This window comes from Gadus macrocephalus, chromosome 3, assembly GCF_031168955.1.
Source record: "Gadus macrocephalus chromosome 3, ASM3116895v1".
Classification (NCBI taxonomy): Eukaryota; Metazoa; Chordata; class Actinopteri; order Gadiformes; family Gadidae; genus Gadus; species Gadus macrocephalus.
This window is the reverse complement of record NC_082384.1, coordinates 26,190,897-26,211,340: the sequence shown is the minus strand read 5'-3', so window position 1 is coordinate 26,211,340 and position 20,444 is coordinate 26,190,897. Positions and strand designations below refer to the sequence as shown.

Sequence of the window (20,444 nt, the reverse complement as noted above, 5' to 3'; positions counted from 1 at the left end):
GCGACAGCCAGCTGGTCAGCAGCAGTCAGGGGGAGGCGTCTCGCTCAGGGACACCTCGGCACTCAGCTAGGAGGAGCCGGGGATCGAACCAGCGACCTTCTGGATACCAGCCGACCCGCTCACACATCCCCTCTCTCGAGCCTGTTAGTGTTACTGAGTACCTCGCTAATGACCCATCGCGGCCACTCAGAGCAATTCATACTGAGGGGCTGACATTCACCCATCCAGACACCCAGGTTCAGCCCAGCAGAGGTTGGGAAATGGCACAATTATGCAGAGCTTTCCTCCAGATTAGAAGTGGAAGTCAGCCGTGAAATGATCCCCAACCAGTCTCTCTGCGCGCGCGCACGCACGCACGCACGCACGCACGCACGCACGCACGCACGCACGCACGCACGCACACGCACACGCACACGCACACAGTTTAAATACCATGTGAAACAAAAAGAGAGTTTGCGTGGGGTTTTGTTTTATTCAAATGTCTAATGGAGCTGCGATGAAATATTCATCCAGGATGCGGCCTACCTGCTCTTCAGACAGCTGGGAGATGTGGTTCACGGCTGCGTACGACTCGATCTTGGGGTTGAAATGGTTGATGATGGCCCTGGAATCCATGAGTTCATATCAAACGTTAGGTTATAAAAGAGAAGAGAGCGTTTACCTCCCAGGGTTTAAACGCCACTTTGTGACGGACCCGCAGACCATCAACGTGTTTTACTTCAACAACATTACGCTCACTGTTTCCCGCTCAGCATGGGAGGTCACAGGAGAGAAGGTAAACGTCTCCCGTGCCTCCTCAGAGAACTCATCACTCTGCTCGTGTTTTAAGTATCTTTGGATCCCCCCGGGTGAGCAGGGATCTGGTGGGGGGGGTTCAGACGGGCGACACACCATCAAACACCCACACTGAGATATTACTGCTTCTGCAATCCCATCACGGATCCTTTTCCATTAGCAGGAGCCAAACGCGTGACTCCCCATCACAGCCTCCGGGCTACAGCAGAGCTTCATGCTATGAGCACTGAGTGTCAGAGGAGCGCTATGTTACCTTATGGGTATGATTTATCCAATACAACGTCCTACTGATAGAATCAAGGCGAATCAGCCCTGGTAATATGGTATCAATATCTAATATACACTATCGTGGAAAAGTTTGAGGGCACCCAGACATTTCATGTTCTCCATCAAAACTCGCACTATTATTCAACAGTTTTCAGCTGTGTAAACATAATTGCACGTGGGTTTTCTAATGATCAATTAGCCTTTTAACACGATTAAACAATGTACCATAAGAACACAATGTACCATATCACCATCATGTAGATATTCAAATCAACATCGGCCGTTCCCAGCTAGAATAGTCCTTCACCACATTAACCATGTCTAGACTGTATTTCTGATCATTTAATGCTATCTTCATTGGAATAAAATAATACTTTTCTTTTAAAAATAAGGACATTTCCCAAAGTGACCCCAGGCGTTTGAACAGTAGTGTATGTGATAACTGATCATCTCTTTGAATCCATTCTTTGCCATCATGGCTGCAGTCTCCCTCAACCCTTCTATAGGCAGATAGATGAAAGAGGAAAGGTATAAGAACCAGATCACTGAATGATGAAGAGGAGTGAGTGAGTGAGTGAGTGAGTGAGTGAGTGAGTGAGTGAGTGAGTGAGTGAGTGAGTGAGTGAGTGAGTGAGTGAGTGAGTGAGTGAGTGAGTGAGTGAGTGAGTGAGTGAGTGAGTGAGTGAGTGAGTGAGTGAGTGAGTGAGTGAGTGAGTGAGTGAGTGAGTGAGTGAGTGCTTACCGAACGTTGACCAGAGAGTGTGTGACCTTGCTGGCGGGCTCCTTCCACTGGCCGGTGTTGGTCGAGACCCTCAACACTGAACACAACAAGAGTGACCATTTAGACCCAGACGCAGTCACAGGCCTCAGGTCAACACAGTGTAACAGGCAGTCAGGTCAGAGTAACAGGCAGTCAGGTCAGTGTAACAGGCAGTCAGGTCAGTGTAACAGGCAGTCAGGTCAGTGTAACAGGCAGTCAGGTCAGTGTAACAGGCAGTCAGGTCAGAGTAACAGGCAGTCAGGTCAGTGTAACAGGCAGTCAGGTCAGTGTAACAGGCAGTCAGGTCAGAGTAACAGGCAGTCAGGTCAGTGTAACAGGCAGTCAGGTCAACACAGTGTAACAGGCAGTCAGTCAATCCACTACCCCCAAACCCACGCACACTACAAAAACACATTATTTAAATACATATTTCTGTAATTTGCACTACATTTTTGCACTAGAATAAACCGTGGCTGGTACCACTACTGCTCCTGGTGCTTATTATTACGAGTTTCCATTTGTACCGTAATCTGTATTTACTTTATCTTGTATTTTTGCCGCTATGTGCCTGTTGAGGAACCAAGCCTAAGAATTGGACTTTTGTGTACTTGTACAATAAGATGTAATCAAAGTAATTCTGATTCTGTGTTCTCTCCATCTCTACTCTCTCTGGTTATCTGCCGTTGGTCTCCCTCTCCTTACCCATGCAGTAGAGGTTGTTCTCCATCTCTACTCTCTCTGGTTATCTGCCGTTAGTCTCTGGTCCTTACCCATGCAGTAGAGGTTGTTCTCCATCTCTACTCTCTCTGGTTATCTGCCGTTAGTCTCTGGTCCTTACCCATGCAGTAGAGGTTGTTGTCTCAGTCTCTACTCTCTCTGGTTATCTGCCGTTAGTCTCTGGTCCTTACCCATGCAGTAGAGGTTGTTCTCCATCTCTACTCTCTCTGGTTATCTGCCGTTAGTCTCTGGTCCTTACCCATGCAGTAGAGGTTGTTCTCTAGGTCTCTACTCTCTCTGGTTATCTGCCGTTAGTCTCTGGTCCTTACCCATGCAGTAGAGGTTGTTGTCTCAGTCTCTACTCTCTCTGGTTATCTGCCGTTAGTCTCTGGTCCTTACCCATGCAGTAGAGGTTGTCAAACACCTGGTGCATGCGCACCACCTCGTAGTAGAGCTCGTCGTAGCTGTTGGACGTGGGCAGGAAGGTGTCCCCGTACGTGATGAACATGTTGAAGAGGTTCACCACCTGGAACACCAGGGCAGGGGGGGTTAGGAGTGTGTGCGTGTGTAGGGGTGTGTGTGTGCGTTTGTGTGTGCGTGTTTGTGTTTCCCACCAGCAGGGCCAGATGGAAGATGTTGTGCTTGGCCAATAGCGTCGTCTCGTTGGAGAGCAGGAACTTCAGCAGGTTGATGAGAGCTGCACAAACAGAGACACACACTGTAACACACACACTGTAACCGACGCACACTGCAACACATTCAGGGAGACACGCACACTGTAACACATTCAGGGAGACACACTACCACATTAAGGGAGACACACACTGTAACATCTTCAGCAGGTCGAGAGCTGAACACAAGAGACGCACACATTAGCTGTGTTCGAAGGCGTTCCCTATTCACTCACTATTCACTATTCCCTATAGTGTTTATGATATAGTGCACTATAAAGGGAAGAACAAACGAGAATTCGGACACTACGCTGAACATTCCTAAACGACCGCATTGCATTGTGGTATTCGGGAGTAACATGTACAGATCGTATGTTCACTCAAATTTTGGGTATTTTATGTCCACTATATAGTCCATGAAATTGAGTGGCGAGCCCCCTGTATAGTGCACTATATCCGTGAGAGGGAACGATTTCGGACACAGCTAATGCAAGGCACTCAGCCGGGGCGCGGCCTCCTCTCCTCCCACCAGGAACACGCAGACCCACTCGGGTTCCCCCTGGCTGCACGTCCCCGTGACGGGATGCCACATCGAGGGCTTCTCTAGAGTAAGACAGGAAGGTATAGGAGAAAGACGGGAGGACACGCAGTGATGGACCACGGGCAGGAATCGAACCCGGGTCTCTGCGTTCAGGCTGACGGAACGCCCCCATCGAGTGCTTCAGAACTGGAACCTGTGAGCCCCTCCTCTCAACGCCAGAGAAAGCCCAGCAGGAGGAGGAGACTGCTTTATGTCCTCCGTTGGGCTTGGTCCTCAGGCTGCATTGTGCCCTGATCACCAGCCTCGAGGAGAGGGGGGGTTCAGGTCCTTAACGGTCTGATTACAGGAACATTTACATTTAGGGGATTTTGCTGACGCCGCTTTTATCCAAAGCGACTTGCGACCATTCATGGACGGCGGAGTCGACCACGCAGGGCGACAGCCAGCTGGTCAGGAGCAGCCAGGGTGAGGCGTCTCGCTCAGGGACACCTCGACCTCAGCTAGGAGGAGCCGGGGATCGAACTAGCGACCTTCCAGTTACCAGCCAACCCGCTCTACCTCCTGAGCTACTGCCGCCCACGCCCAGGAACGGGGTTGTAATGAGACACAGCGAGAAGGAGCCATCCCAGCCTGCAGGGATACCCTGATGTGGGCTCTGACCTCGGCTTTTTGGAACCCTTAAAGAGGAAACTTAAATCCTAGAGACGTCCAAATGGAAATGAGGCTTTGTTATACAAGCTCTATGTCAGCTCTGCCGGCTGACATACAGACAGCGAGTCTTCTGCCCTTCCAAAATAAAAGCCTCTCAACAGCAAAAGCTTTTTGACAGTGAAGGACGAGTGCAGGACATGAATAATGCACCCCTCTTAGGGCTCTCCTGGGACCAGGGGAGTCCGTACTCAGATGGCTGCCGGCACAGAGAGAGGCACGCAAGGGCCGGAGGCTGAACGGAGACGAGACCGAGAGGGAAGGTGAGACAGGGTGACGGAGAGGGAAGGTGAGACCGAGACGAAGAGGGAAGGTGAGACAGGGAGACGGAGGAGGGAAGGTGAGACCGGGAGACGGAGAGGGAAGGTGAGACAGGGAGACGGAGGAGGTAAGGTGAGACAGGGAGACGGAGGAGGACAGACCTGACCACAGCCCAGAGAGAGGAACAGACCTGACCCCAGAGAGAGAGGAACAGACCTGACCCCAGAGAGAGAGGAACCGACCTGACCCCAGAGGAACAGACCTGACCCACGAGAGAGAGGAACAGACCTGACCCCAGAGAGAGGAACAGACCTGACCCCAGAGAGGAGAGAGGAACAGACCTGACCCCAGAGAGAGAGGAACAGACCTGACCCCAGAGAGAGAGGAGAGAGGAACAGACCTGACCCCAGAGAGAGAGGAGAGAGGAACAGACCTGACCACAGAGAGAGAGGAACAGACCTGACCCCAGAGAGAGAGGAACAGACCTGACCACAGAGAGAGAGGAACAGACCTGACCCACGAGAGAGAGGAACAGACCTGACCCCAGAGAGAGAGGAACAGACCTGACCCCAGAGAGAGAGGAACAGACCTGACCCCAGAGGAACAGACCTGACCCCAGAGAGGAGAGGAGAGAGGAACAGACCTGACCCCAGAGAGAGAGGAACAGACCTGACCCCAGAGAGAGAGGAGAGAGGAACAGACCTGACCACAGAGAGAGAGGAACAGACCTGACCACAGAGAGAGAGGAGAGAGGAACAGACCTGACCACAGAGAGAGAGGAACAGACCTGACCCCAGAGAGAGAGGAGAGAGGAACAGACCTGACCACAGAGAGAGAGGAACAGACCTGACCACAGAGAGAGAGGAACAGACCTGACCCCAGAGGAACAGACCTGACCCCAGAGAGAGAGGAGAGAGGAACAGACCTGACCCCAGAGAGAGAGGAACAGACCTGACCACAGAGAGAGAGGAACAGACCTGCCCCCAGAGAGAGAGGAACAGACCTGCCCACAGAGAGAGAGGAACAGACCTGCCCACAGAGAGAGAGGAACAGACCTGACCCCAGAGGAACAGACCTGACCCCAGAGAGAGAGGAGAGAGGAACAGACCTGACCACAGAGAGAGAGGAACAGACCTGCCCACAGAGAGAGAGGAACAGACCTGCCCACAGAGAGAGAGGAACAGACCTGACCCCAGAGGAACAGACCTGACCCCAGAGAGAGAGGAACAGACCTGACCACAGAGAGAGAGAGGAACAGACCTGACCACAGAGAGAGAGGAACAGACCTGCCCACAGAGAGAGAGGAACAGACCTGACCCCAGAGGAACAGACCTGACCCCAGAGAGAGAGGAACAGACCTGACCACAGAGAGAGAGAGGAACAGACCTGACCACAGAGAGAGAGGAACAGACCTGACCACAGAGAGAGAGGAACAGACCTGACCACAGAGAGAGAGGAACAGACCTGCCCACAGAGAGAGAGGAACAGACCTGACCCCAGAGAGAGAGGAACAGACCTGACCACAGCTCCCTCCAGGTGTAATGTAACCGGATCCTGCACTTCTTCTGGTAGCAGATCAGTTTGTGGATGATCTGGACACAGCGCCTGCAGGAAGAGCCCCCACACACACCACACATTTGATCCATTTGTTTGGAATGACTAATACTACAACACCATAGCATCCAAATATTAATAAAGAGCCTATCATGTCTCAAACAACACAAACACTGCAAGTATCCACAACCAAGTGAATCAGTAGAGATAAATATATAGTTATATTATTGGTAGAGATGACAGCACCTTCTCCCTATATGCAGACTGCCTATGATTGCTGACACACACACACACACACACACACACACACACACACACACACACACACACACACACACACACACACACACACACACACACACACACACACACACACACACACACACACACCACGAAGTATTGCTAAAACTGTTAACACCACATAACAGATTCTTCTCATTAGTTTAACGAGTACAATTAGCAATCATTCGGTTGAAGCTTCAGAAATGCTTAATTCCGTTTCCGATTATAAACGGAATACTGGCCAATCTCAACCCCAGAAATAATGGCCCATTTGCAACCGCTTATGACATTAGTATAGAAATGATCCTAAATAATATTCAAGAACCCAATCATTGGTGATTGTCACAGAGCCCTTACATGTATAGATCCATGGGGAACTCCTTCATCATGTGAGTGACGATGAACTCCACCATCAGATCTGGAATCACAGAGACAAGCGTTTACATTTATATTTACGTTTAGGGTTTTTTGTTGGCGCTGTTATCCAAAGCCATCATTCATGCACCCATTCACACCCCGACGGCGGAGTCAGCCCCGCAGGGCGACGGCCAGCTGGTCAGGAGCAGTCAGGGGGAGGCGTCTCGCTCAGGGACACCTCGGTACAGCTTGGAGGAGCCGGGGATCGAACCAGAGACACTGCCACCCCCAGCACCGTGCACCAGGTGGGGGAACATCTCCAACAGGGGGGGAGGGGGGCCCACAGAGCAGGAGGGGGGGGGAACGACGTACCTAGGACCGCACACACCAGCGGGCGGCAGGGGATGTTCTTGTCCACTCCCTTCTTCCTGTGCCTCATCGGCTGTAACACACGCAGTGGGACTCGTTAGAGGCTACAGACGCTCCCATGTTCCTCACCCTCTTTGTCCTTCCTGATACCGATTCCCATTCCTGATCTTGAGTATCGGCCGATACCGGGTACATACTGATACAGCGTCTAGCGTCCAAACTACTAATAGACGCTTTTTCTTATTGGAGGGTTTTCTTAGGACGACGGAAATGTACAGTTGGTTCTCTAGATTATTGACATTTATAATCTAGAGTTATAATAACACATTAGTATTCTTGTAGTTAAGAATGAGCCTCCCTGTCTTTCCGACATGGCAGCTCGAACGCAGGTAGGTCGGAGACGACCCTCCACCTCCGGCCGCTAACGAACGCAGCATAACACCGCACGTTGTCATGTGATCGTAGCTGCCCAAAGACTTGCGTACTGGCCGATACTGGGGGGATTTCCGACAGTGGTGTCGGCCCCAGAACAGCTCTAAAGCGTCTGGCTTCCTTCCACGCCCAGACCCACCATTTTGTGCAGGTTGACCCTGAAGTTCATGTTGTCGTCGTGGAGGAAGGAGTCTGCGTACTGGTCCTGTAGGAGACACGAGCAGGCCAGAGCGAGGTGAGACATCAGGGAGGAGGGGGGGAGGGAGGGAGGGGAGTGAAGGGGGGGGGTCTCCTACCTCCGCGATGCAGGTGAGGATGATGAGACACAGCCGTGCACTGTTGAGCCTGTGTTCCTCTGAAGACACACACACACACGCACACACACACACACACACACACACACACACACACACACACACACACACACACACACACACACACACACACACACACACACACACACACACACACACACACACACACACACACACACACACGTAAAGTTTCCCTTCCAGACGTTGACTGAAACAAAGTCATGCCAAGCGGGCAAAGGCCCCACATCAGAGAGGAGAGGGCGGGGGCTGTAGAGGCCGGGGGGGGGGGGGGAGGACTCACCTTTGGTGTCCTGCATGACGATGGAGGCGTACTTGAGGAAGGTGATGAGGAGGTTGCTGGTCTGCAGGTTGGGGTCCAGAGTCAGCTGCTCCTGGTTGTTCATGACTGCAGACAGACAGACAGACAGCGGGGTGTAGGGGGTGGGGGTGAGACTCACCGTCCAGGGAGGGGGGGGGGGCGGGGGGGGGGGGTGTAGGGGGTGGGGGTGAGACTCACCGTCCAGGGAGGGGGGGCTAGTGCCCAGCGGGGTGGTGGGGGTGGTGGGAGACGGGGTGATGGAGGTGACCCCCATGTCGATCTCCGGGTGGCTCTGGAGAGGCAGAACGTTAGAGAGGTTAGAGTCCTCATCATACGACAGAGGCCAAGGCCCTGGGGCTCTGAGCGCAGGGCGCTGGGGCGCTCTTACCTGGGCCAGCACCGTGATGAAGTTCCTGTTGAGATGAACGGCTTCGTACAACGCCAGCAGGATGGCCTCGTTGGTCCTGACAGGAGACCGGGAGGAAGTGAAGGGGTGAGATCAGAGACCGGGAGGAAGTGAAGGGGTGAGATCAGAGACCGGGAGGAAGTGAAGGGGTGAGATCAGAGACCGGGAGGAAGTGAAGGGGTGAGATCAGAGACCGGGAGGAAGTGAAGGGGTGAGATCAGAGACCGGGAGGAAGTGAAGGGATGAGGTCAGAGTACGACGCTCTAACAGGAAGTGAAGGGGTTAGATCAGAGTACGATGTTCTAACAGGAAGTGAAGGGGTGAGATCAGAGGAAGTGAAGGGGTGAGATCAGAGAATGTTGTTCTAACAGGAAGTGAAGGGATGAGGTCAGAGTACGACGTTCTAACTGAACCACAGAGAAACCAGCTAACACATTTGACAGGCGATCTATCAAAGTGAACAGGTGTAGAAACCAAGCAGAGCACTCACTGTACGGAGAGCTTCTCGTCTGCGTCCGCTATGAACATGTTGCCCACCTGTGGACAGAGCAGGTATCACACCCTCAGTCACCCCAACACACCTGTCTAACCCTCCTGCTGTATGACACTGATACCCAGAATGATCACACATGAACCAGAGTTCATATGTGATCCCCCCCCCCCCACAAACTTATTGTATGTTGTGAGTCCTGGCACTTAAAATGAGTACTTACACTGCATGGTGTAGCACATTATCCTAGCTATCTCTGTTGCACACAGGTAATGGGTTAACCTAGAGATCTATGAACATCCTTACTGTACCCAGAGATATATTGTTGTTGCTCTTTCTTCTGACCAATGTACTTATTGTAAGTCACTTTGCATAAAAGCGTCTGATAAACGCCCTGAATGTAAATGTTAACGTAGACCACACAAGGAACCTATCCCAGGCTGCTCTCAGGTCTCTGTCTCCCCTGAAGGTGGTCTCCTACCATGGTGGTGAGGGTGGAGAAGAAGCCCCCCTGGTTCTCCTCCTCCTTGGCCTTGTACTGCCTGATGAGGAGCAGACAGAGGGGTGGACCTTCAGGTTCATGTCATGTGATTCTATAACACCCATATGTTGCTTTTCTCTAAAACACGGCACGAAGTCTGCAGCCTGGACCACAAGGAGTAGGGCTGAACAATTTGGGGAAATAGTCTAGGTAATTGCGATTATTTTGACCAATATTGCGATTGCGATTTAATGTGTGATTCTTATAATTAATTAAGTTCCTTATGTTGTGTATTACTCACAAAAAAATAAATAAATCATTCTTTAGTATGACCAACACAACATTGGAAGCAGTCAACATAAAAACTGCTCTTTCCTTTAGGCAAGGCCGATGTGTTGAGATTAATTTATATTATAAACTTCTTTATTTAACTATTGAATTGTAAAATTAAAATAAATGAATCGTACTGATTTCCATTTCCAGTCAGTAATTTTTTTACGTTTTTTTTTTTTTTTTTTAACCGCAGCCTTTGCGATTTTCATACCGCGTTCTATTACATCGCGATTCTGATTTGAATTTGATTGACATTTGAATGAGATAACTGTGGTATGTCTATCTTTTACAGAAATACACTTTAGACAGACATAACTGTGGTCTAACTATCATTAGGTGGCCGAAGATGACGTGTTTGTTGTCAACATAAACCGAAGGGAAGCCTTTCAAACCCTTTAATAGAGTCCACCTGATAACACAGAATGTGCTCTACAAGAAACGCCATCAGACAAACCAAGTGACCATCAGAGGGGATGGAGCCCTCTCTCTTACCGGCTGTATTCTGTCAGCGCGTGATGCACCACCATCCCCATTCCCTGTAGACATCAGACCAGGGGGGAAAGGTTTACGTTACCGGAGATCAGACCAGGAAAACAAGCTCTGATCAAAAGGATCCACTCAGACCAGGTGAAGGGGAAGCACTCACGTCTAGGGTGGGCTCGTCGTCCACGATGGAGAGCTTCACGATGTACGGGTTCACCGACTGGAGGACAGACGAGCATTGGTTTAACCCGGCTCCATTCCCCCCCCCCCCCCCCCCGCCTCATCTGCATAGATCTGCACACTCACGTTGTGGAAATAGCAATCATAACCCTAGTCTACAGCTATATCCATATTATATGAACCTGGATTCTATAATTACTGGTCAATATAAAAGGCACTGTTTACACTCTGCTTGGACCTAGAGATACCTCCCTTCCTCTCTCTGACTGAGCGGTGTTAAGATAGGTGGCATTTGCATCGCCATTGTAGCCACGAAGTCAGCCATGCCCATGCCATGACCCATCCTAAACTTTGTTACCGTTGAATTAACTTCCCACAATGGAAAGGTTACCCTTTAAGATTCATGTAACCATTGTCTCATTGAATGTATTCTTGGTCACTTTGCTGCCAGTATCTTCCCAGGATCATGCTCTTACATTAAATAAATTATTCTGCTTCCAAAGTGTCCTTAAGACGTTTTTCTTCATCCCACCTCATATTTCCTGTAGTTGACCAACAGAGCGAGGAGCACCACCGCGTCGTAGCCATGCTGCCCCCTGCTGGACACGTCTGACAGGATCTGAACACACGGGACAACCAAAGCTGAGTAACACACCAGGAGAAGGACTCCAGGGATTCACCGGGACCTGAGCCCACACACCTGCAGGATGGCTTCAAAGATGCTGTTGATCATCACGTATTCCAGGATGGTGTTCTGGCTGATGTTGTCCGTCACCTGGAACACAAGAACCAGTCAGGCAAGGTTTTTACCAGAGTGAGAGGCTCCACCCAGAGTGAGACGCTCCACCCAGAGTGAGACGCTCCTCAGAGTGAGACGCTCCACCCAGAGTGGGACGCTCCACCCAGAGTGGGACGCTCCCCGGAGTGAGACGCTCCCCGGAGTGAGACGCTCCACCCAGAGTGAGACGCTCCACCCAGAGTGAGACGCTCCACCCAGAGTGAGACGCTCCACCCAGAGTGAGACGCTCCACCCAGAGTGAGACGCTCCCCGGAGTGAGACGCTCCACCCAGAGTGAGACGCTCCACCCAGAGTGAGCTGCTCCACCCAGAGTGAGCTGCTCCACACGGAGTGAGACGCTCCCCGGAGTGAGACGCTCCACCCAGAGTGAGACGCTCCACCCAGAGTGAGACGCTCCCCGGAGTGAGACGCTCCACCCAGAGTGAGACGCTCCACCCAGAGTGAGACGCTCCACCCAGAGTGAGACGCTCCACCCAGAGTGAGACGCTCCACACGGAGTGAGACGCTCCACCCAGAGTGAGACGCTCCACCCAGAGTGGGACGCTCCACCCAGAGTGAGACGCTCCACCCAGAGTGAGACGCTCCACCCGGAGTGAGACGCTCCACCCAGAGTGAGACGCTCCCCGGAGTGAGACGCTCCACAGAGTGAGACGCTCCCCGGAGTGAGACGCTCCACCCAGAGTGAGATGCTCCTCAGAGTGAGACGCTCCACCCAGAGTGAGCTGCTCCACACGGAGTGAGACTCTCCACCCAGAGTGAGCCGCTCCACCCAGAGTGAGCCGCTCCACCCAGAGTGAGACGCTCCCCGGAGTGAGACGCTCCACCCAGAGTGAGACGCTCCACCCAGAGTGAGACGCTCCACACGGAGTGAGACGCTCCACCCAGAGTGAGACGCTCCACCCAGAGTGGGACGCTCCACCCAGAGTGAGACGCTCCACCCAGAGTGAGACGCACCACCCAGAGTGAGACGCTCCACCCGGAGTGAGACGCTCCACCCAGAGTGAGACGCTCCCCGGAGTGAGACGCTCCACAGAGTGAGACGCTCCCCGGAGTGAGACGCTCCACCCAGAGTGAGACGCTCCTCAGAGTGAGACGCTCCACCCAGAGTGAGCTGCTCCACACGGAGTGAGACGCTCCACCCAGAGTGAGACGCTCCTCAGAGTGAGACGCTCCCCGGAGTGAGACGCTCCACCCAGAGTGAGACGCTCCTCAGAGTGAGACGCTCCTCAGAGTGAGACGCTCCACCCAGAGTGAGCTGCTCCACACGGAGTGAGACTCTCCACCCAGAGTGAGACGCTCCACCCAGAGTGAGCCGCTCCACCCAGAGTGAGCCGCTCCACCCAGAGTGAGCCGCTCCACCCAGAGTGAGCTGCTCCACCCAGAGTGAGCTGCTCCACCCAGAGTGAGCGGCTCCACCCAGAGTGAGCTGCTCCACCCAGAGTGAGCGGCTCCACCCAGAGCTGCTCCCTCCCCTCACCGTGACCAGGCACAGCAGCAGTTTGAGGCAGAGACTCTTCAGACTCTCAGATCCGTCCCCACACAGCAGGCTGTCCAGGCTCTCCATCAGGTCCTGTCAGAACACAGAACAGACCGTCAGATATACATTTAACATTAGAGTTGGATCAGAAATCAGCATCAGAACCCCCTCCGATACTGCCTCAAATGCAGTATTGTGTATCGGCGAGCACGTCTATGCGCGATCCATCCGATACGATCACATGACTCCTTTACTACACAGAGAACATCACAACACGACGTGTTATGCTGGGTTCCTTAACGTCGGAGATGGAAGTCGGAATGGGAAACGCGTCGTCTCTGACCTACGTGCGTTCGAGCTGCCAAGTTGAAAAAAATAGGATGCTCACGATCGACTACAAGAATACAAATCCAGTGTTTCCCCTACCATTGTTCAGGCCTGGCGGGCCGCCAGGCCAACGAGCGCCCCCGCCAGGCCAACAACCGGCCAAAGAAAAGAAAAAATAATGAAAAAAATAATAATAAGGTTAAAATAATAATAATGCGGTGTCGCGCGTGCGCAGATGATGCCCCATCATAACGGACAATCTGACAGCAGTAAGTTACATCATCATTAGCATGGCAGAGCCTAGAAAGATTAAGTGTAGCAACCAGCCATGCTCACTGTGTTCATAATAAAATGAGTGTATTGTAAATAAAATGAGTGTATTGTAAATAAAATGAGTGTATTGTAAATAAAATGAGTGTATTGTAAATAAAATTAGTTTATTGTTAATAACGTGTTTATTGAATCATTATCAACTTGTGATGGCTAAGCAAGTGTTTTATATGTAAATAACCAACAAATCACACTATCAGCTCTTACCACCGGGCCTAAAAAAAATTCTAGGGGAAACACTGAAATCTATCATATAATTCTAGATTAGAAATGTTAATTATCTAGTCCTGAAAAAAAGGGTATTGTGGAGCGTGAAGCGACTGTACATTGCTGTCATCATAAGAGAGCCCTTCAGTAAGAACAAGTGCTGCTCGTGGTTACTATGCTACAGGCTGCATCGGTGTATACCCGGTATCGGTCTCGATACTCAAGTTCAGGAATCGGTATCAGGAAGGAGAAAATGGTATGGGAACATCTCAATTTAAAAGACGTCTCTGGGTCTGACGCTGTGGGCGGTCCGTCTCCAGCTCCTCTCCAACCCTCACCTTCATCCGGAGCTCTGCCTTGTCGAAGCCCATCAGCATGTTGATGATGTCGAAGCCCGAGGACGACTTGTTCTTCTGGTGGACGCCTCGGAAAAGAGCGCACAGCGTCTGGGGAGGGAGGGAGGAAGGGAGGGAGGGAGAGGAGGGAGGGAGGGAGAGAAAGAGGGAGTGGAGGGGGGGAGGGAGGGAGGGGAGGGAGGGAGGGAGGGAAGGAGGGAGGGAGGGAGGGAGGGAGAGAAAGAGGGATGGGAGAGGGGGAGGGAGGGAGGGAAGGAGGGAGAGAGGGAAGGAGGGAGAGAGGGAGGGAGGGAGGGAGAGGGAGGGAGAGAAGGAGGGAGAGAGGGAGGGGAGGGAGAGAGGGAGAGGGAGGGAGGGGGGAGGGAGGGAGGGAGGAAGGGAGAGAGAGAAGGAGGGAGGGAGGGAAGGAGGGAGGGAGGGAAGGAGGGAGGGAGGGGAGGGAGGGAGAGAAGGAGGGAGGGGAGGGAGAGAGGGAGAGGGAGGGGAGGGAGGGAGGGGAGGGGGGGAGGGAGGGAGGGAGAGAGAGAAGGAGGGAGGGAGGGAAGGAGGGAGGGAGGGAGGGAGGGAGGGAGGGAGGAGCTTAGGAGTGAGATATATGAGAAAACAACAGTAATCCATTCCCCTGCCTCCTCTCTGTGGTTAACGGCTGAGATCGGTCGATCTAGATTTGAACCAATGAGCATAACTTATGGCCATAATCAGTCAGTCCGTCTGGAATCACTGTGGGGTCGCTTTGGCAAGGGATCTGCCTAACGACTAATAGGACCTGTCTTAGAGGGGGCGGGACCTGTCTAAGAGGGGGCGGGACCTGTCTAAGAAGGGCGGGACCTGTCTAAGAGGGGCGTGACCTGTCTAAGAGGGGGCGTGACCCATCTCAAAGGGGGCGTGTAACAGAGGGGGCGGGGCCTGTCTCAGAGGGGGCGGGACCTGTCTCGGAGGGGGCAGGCCTGTCTCGGAGGGGCGGGGCCTGTCTCAGAGGGGGCGGGAGCTGTCTCAGAGGGTCTGTACCTGCAGGGCGTTGACCACCTTGATCTGGTGCTCCTCCCCCAGTGCCTGCACACAGTGGTGGAACAGAGAGTTGATGTTGTCCTGGATCCTCTGGACCTCCTCCCCGTCCACGCTCTCCAGCTTGGACTCCAGGTACTCCAGGTTCACCTGCAAAGGGAGGGGCCTGTTTACGGCGTGGGTCATACTGGGCTGAGACGGGGCTATCCTAGTGTGAGCAGTGTAAAGTGTAAACTTTACACTGCAGTGTAAAGTGTACACTGCAGTGTAAACTGCATTTCAGGCAGTATCGAGTATCAGCGAGTACGGAGGTCTATGCGCCGATCCGATCCGATCACATGACTCCATTACTACACAGAGAACGTCTCAAACACTACAGTGTAGGCTGCGTTCGTTAACGGTCGGGGGAGGAAAGTCGGAACGGGAAACGCGGCATCTCCGACCTACATGCGTCTGAGCTTCCAAGTCGGAAAAACATGGATGCTCACGTTTAACTACAAGGAGGAGTCATCGTAAGAGAACCCTTCAATAAGAAAACGGTCTGTGAGTAGGTACAATACTAGATGCTGTATGGGTATATAAACGGTCTGTGAGTAGGTACAATACTAGATGCTGTATGGGTATATTAACGGTCTGTGAGTAGGTACAATACTAGATGCTGTATGGGTATATTAACGGTCTGTGAGTAGGTACAATACTAGATGCTGTATGGGTATATTAACGGTCTGTGAGTAGGTACAATACTAGATGCTGTATGGGTATATAAACGGTCTGTGAGTAGGTACAATACTAGATGCTGTATGGGTATATTAACGGTCTGTGAGTAGGTACAATACTAGCTGCTGTATGGGTATATGAACGGTCTGTGAGTAGGTACAATACTAGATGCTGTATGGGTATATTAACGGTCTGTGAGTAGGTACAATACTAGATGCTGTATGGGTATTAGGGCTTTGACTTCGAACTTCGTGATTCGAATATAATTCGAATATCAAAAAAATAAATCAAAATTCGAACGAATATTAGGCAGCCCTTAATATTGGAACCTGTTATGGGCAGGCCAAGAGAGAGAGACATCGGAGAACCCATGCAGTCTATTCATAATATTGTAATGACCACAGAAGAGGCAGTGAATGAAGTATTGATGAGACAGCGATTTATTAGAAACATAATAAACCGTTGGAACACGCAAGACCGGTAACCATAGCAACGCCTGTAAACAAACCTCCCAAAGCCCGGGGCTGAATCCGAATACTCATACTTATAGTATGCATTTTGTAGTACGCCACAAATATAGCGCGTCCGAATGCTCAGTGTGCATTGTGTAGTACGGAAAACGTTTCCGAATGCGTACTACCGCCACAGTATACAACGGTAGGTCACTACGTTACCAGACGAGTCTGGTAACGGACGAAGAAGAGATGGCTGACCCGACACTACCAACAGCGGCTTAGAAAGACGTCATAGAAAGCGGCGAAAAAAAGACATTAAAAAGAGTAAAAAAGTAAAGTAAGTAATTAAGTAAAGAGAGACATTTTTAATTTAATAGCAACGATGACAAGACGGAAAACAGGTAACTTATCAAGGTAATTTTGCCGGCATCTGAGGGGAGACACGTCATCTCCAAACATCCGGTGGAGTTACGGCGGTGTTCGGAAGAGTTCAGAGGCGTTCTACGCATAGCTGTAGACCGTACTACACTGTGTAGTACATGTAGTACGGTCAAGGAGTAGACACTGAACATAAATAGTATGTACTAAGTATTCGGATTCAGCCCAGGTATTACTGAAGGCATTTAATGGTCAAAATATTATTAATAAATATTCGAATATATTCGAATACTAATATTAATAAACAAACGAACTTCGAATATGATTTTTGGCCAAAAGTCAAAGCCCTAATGGGTATATTAACAGTCTGTGAGTAGGTACAATACTAGATGCTGTATGGGTATATTAACGGTCTGTGAGTAGGTACAATACTAGATGCTGTATGGGTATATTAACGGTCTGTGAGTAGGTACAATACTAGATGCTGTATGGGTATATTAACGGTCTGTGAGTAGGTACAATACTAGATGCTGTATGGGTATATTAACGGTCTGTGAGTAGGTACAATACTAGATGCTGTATGGGTATATTAACGGTCTGTGAGTAGGTACAATACTAGATGCTGTATGGGTATATGCTCGGCAGCGGCCCATCAGTATCGGGAAGGAGAAAATGGTCGGAACACCTCTATTTTAAAGATAAGGATTCCCCAATGATACAATTATAAATGGCTAAAAGTGTAACACACTATTTCCATCATTAACACAACGACACATGAACAGGCCCTTCGAGAGGGACTGCTTGTAGCCGGGTCTGGGGGGGCTCTTGGTCCACGTTCTTTGGACTGCTAAACAGACAAAATCTGAAGATTTAGTCTGTTTTGTTATCAGAGCCTATTAAACTAAAGCTATGCAATTCATAACAGAAGAGTCTGAAACATCAGAAACAATCCACTACATTATTCCTAGAATGAAAATTAGCATAAATTGCATAACCATATGCATACCAGTACTTTCAACGATGTGCTTATTACATAATTTAGCGAATGCTTTTATCCAGCGACCTTCAGCCATGAAGATACAACCCAAAAATTGCAATCATCATTCAGGACTTATGGTAAATGGACTGCATTTAGACAGCGCTTCTCTCACCAGCGGCCGCTCAAAGCGCTTTACAATATTGCCACGTTCACCCATTCATGCACACATTCACACACCGACGGCGGAGTCAGCCTCGCAGGGCGACAGCCAGCTCGTCGGGAGCAGTTAGGACGAGACGTCCGGAGAGGCGGGGAAAGATCTAGCAACCTTCTGGTTACCAGCCAACCCGCTCTACCTCCTGAGCCACATTCCGCCCGAGGACCCTATGCACCTCATAGGTGTGACAAACCTCCCAAACATGGGACGTTCAGACATGGGGGCGAACGCGTATTCACCAACATCCTCTCCTCACCTTCATGAGGAACAGCTCGTCCCAGAAGCGGGGGTTGTGTTTGGAGGGGTCTTCTTTCTGTGGAGGGCGAGACAGCAGATTATTCCTCCTCCCCCTCCCCCCAATGCACCTGCTACCAATAACGATACTACAGAGAACAAGCAGAAGCCCTTACCGCAAAGATCTCGTCGTACATCAGCACCACCTTCTCCTTCAGCGGCTTCTTGGAGGAGGAGGACCTCCGGAGTAGCCCCACCTTCTTCTCCACCTGAGACATGGCGGTCTGGGGACAGAGAGACGCTGAACTCAGACCGGTGGAGAACACAGGCTCGTACACACATCTAGACGGCGACGGTCTGGTCATTCTGATAGGAATCCATTCAACAGACCTGCTGCTAGCAATCACTCTAGTACTATTTATTATTAGGACCTGTTTTGTGTAGTGTCAGTTATTTGCCTTTCATACAAAATAAATACATACATAAATAAATAAATGAATGCCCTAAATGTCATAGTGACCTGGAGCAAAGCAAAAGGCATCTGGCTGGGCAACATTTATTTGCTAGTTTACAAAGTTGTAAAATCCCAAAGTAAAGATGACTATTGCAAGGCTGATACAGTCTAATAACACAGTCATTCACAACCACTTCAACAGCAGAATATCTGCTTGCTTGGTCTCTGAATGCCATCACAGGAACCCAAGCCCAGATCTGACACAGACAGACAGACAGACAGACAGACATGACCTGATCTGACACGGTTGTCGTGCTGAGATCTGATTGGTTACTTATAGAAGAGGTTTATATTAATATATATATATTAATATCCCCATATGCTATCAGTCAGTCAGTCAGCCGGCTAAAGGTAGGCAGCTAGCAAACACCTCTCTCAGTAGCATAACATTGTATGCTAAGACAGCTAGCATGCTAAAGTTGGCTTTTGATGGTAAAGCTTTTGAGATTCGTGGTGACATTAACATGTTGTCAGTTCCATTGTGTTCAACATTTTAACTTGGACCTTACCGGGGTTAAATGTTATTATCAAGTTAGTAAATGTTGTTCGTGAAGCTATATCGTTGGTAGCATCGGTACGTTAGCGTCTGCTGCTCGCTCTGCTTCCGCTGTGAAGCCCTCCCTCTGCAGGGTGTCTGCGGGGTCCTAGAGACGGACGGGTTCAGGGAGTCCGCGGGGTCCTAGAGACGGACGGGTTCACCGTCTGCTCACGCTTAGAAAAATGAGATGCTACGGAAACATGGATTCAGTTGTCATACATTTTTTGTTTTGAACCTCTCACTCTCAGACATTCTGAAAGAAATATACACATTCCTAACCATTAAAATATATATTTAGTTAAAACAAACAATATTAACATATATTATTACATAATCCAGGAGCGATAGGTTTTGTATGAAAGGTTTTTTGTGATGAATACAATCCTAAATGCCTGGTAACTTCAATCAGCGCATACAGCTGTCTAATCACATGACTGTGTCATTACGCGACCGATGATGAACTAAATTCATTATTTAACGGGACAGCAAAGTCTAGATAAAATTGGTCAATTAAATAATATTTGAACCTTAGGCCAACGACTGAGACGTGTTCATTAAAGCTAGAGCTGAACAAGCAGGACTGAATGAAGTCATATCACATCATTAGCAATAAATATATTATAAGTTTGAGACTTAAATTGAATTAAACAAATGCGAAGGTTATTTGAAATGCTCATATTGTGCTTTTATTAAATAAAATATATATATATTTTAAAAAGATAGAATGCTGAGGTTAAATCGACCACTGTCATGTTTAGTAGTTTATTTAATTGTCTCCAAAGGAAACAGGTATAATTTTAAATAGGTGCGCTTATTTACGATTGATACCTTTTTGGGAAACACAACAGCGATAGTCTGTTGGTGCGGAGCAATAAAGGACTAAAACAGATCTGTCTCTTGCCTACTTTGCCCCCTAATCCTCAGATAAAGGTTCTGTGTGCAGAAAGGGAATTAATATGTTCTCTGTGTGCGTTTATTAATCCTGGTTGACCTGACTGTCTCCCGACCCAGAGAGAAACAGAGATAGAGAGAGAGAACTCTCTTTACTGCTATGCCCTCGAACCCAGGCTACCAGGCTACCAGCTCATACTGGCTTCTGAAAGCAAACGTAGGCTTATGATTCAAATCCATCCATACCGCTCGAATGTCAGAAATGTCCTCTGTTGGCTCATTGAACCTTCATTTCATATA

At 50.0% G+C, this 20,444-nt stretch overlaps 1 protein-coding gene across 1 annotated transcript; it reads right to left on the bottom strand.

Annotated features, from left to right (window-relative positions):
- Positions 1 to 448: 448 nt before the first annotated feature.
- armh3 (armadillo like helical domain containing 3) lies at positions 449 to 19,375 on the bottom strand. The gene is made up of 24 exons (XM_060048274.1): positions 19,225 to 19,375; positions 18,378 to 18,485; positions 18,224 to 18,280; positions 15,225 to 15,371; positions 14,199 to 14,306; positions 12,997 to 13,089; positions 11,421 to 11,495; positions 11,253 to 11,339; positions 10,704 to 10,760; positions 10,550 to 10,593; positions 9,725 to 9,785; positions 9,244 to 9,290; positions 8,736 to 8,811; positions 8,546 to 8,639; positions 8,330 to 8,434; positions 8,011 to 8,069; positions 7,854 to 7,919; positions 7,286 to 7,355; positions 6,914 to 6,974; positions 6,237 to 6,325; positions 3,154 to 3,236; positions 2,939 to 3,065; positions 1,805 to 1,880; positions 449 to 604 (listed from the first exon to the last, which is right to left on the bottom strand). The coding sequence occupies exons 2-24, from the start codon at positions 18,477 to 18,479 to the stop codon at positions 475 to 477; spliced, it is 1,914 nt and encodes a 637-aa protein (XP_059904257.1). The 5' UTR covers positions 18,480 to 18,485; positions 19,225 to 19,375; the 3' UTR covers positions 449 to 474.
- Positions 19,376 to 20,444: the final 1,069 nt, after the last annotated feature.

What these genes read in the sequence shown, in the direction of transcription:
- armh3 (XM_060048274.1), bottom strand. Translation starts at nt 18,479, where the DNA reads ATGTCTCAGGTGGAGAAGAAGGTGGGGCTACTCCGGAGGTCCTCCTCC. An exon ending in AGGCAGAGCTCCGGATGAAG is followed by an intron (nt 13,090 to 14,198) that starts GTGAGGGTTGGA and finishes GTGTTCTGACAG; the next exon opens with GACCTGATGGAGAGCCTGGA. An exon ending in GACGAGAAGCTCTCCGTACA is followed by an intron (nt 8,812 to 9,243) that starts GTGAGTGCTCTG and finishes GTCTCCTGTCAG; the next exon opens with GACCAACGAGGCCATCCTGC.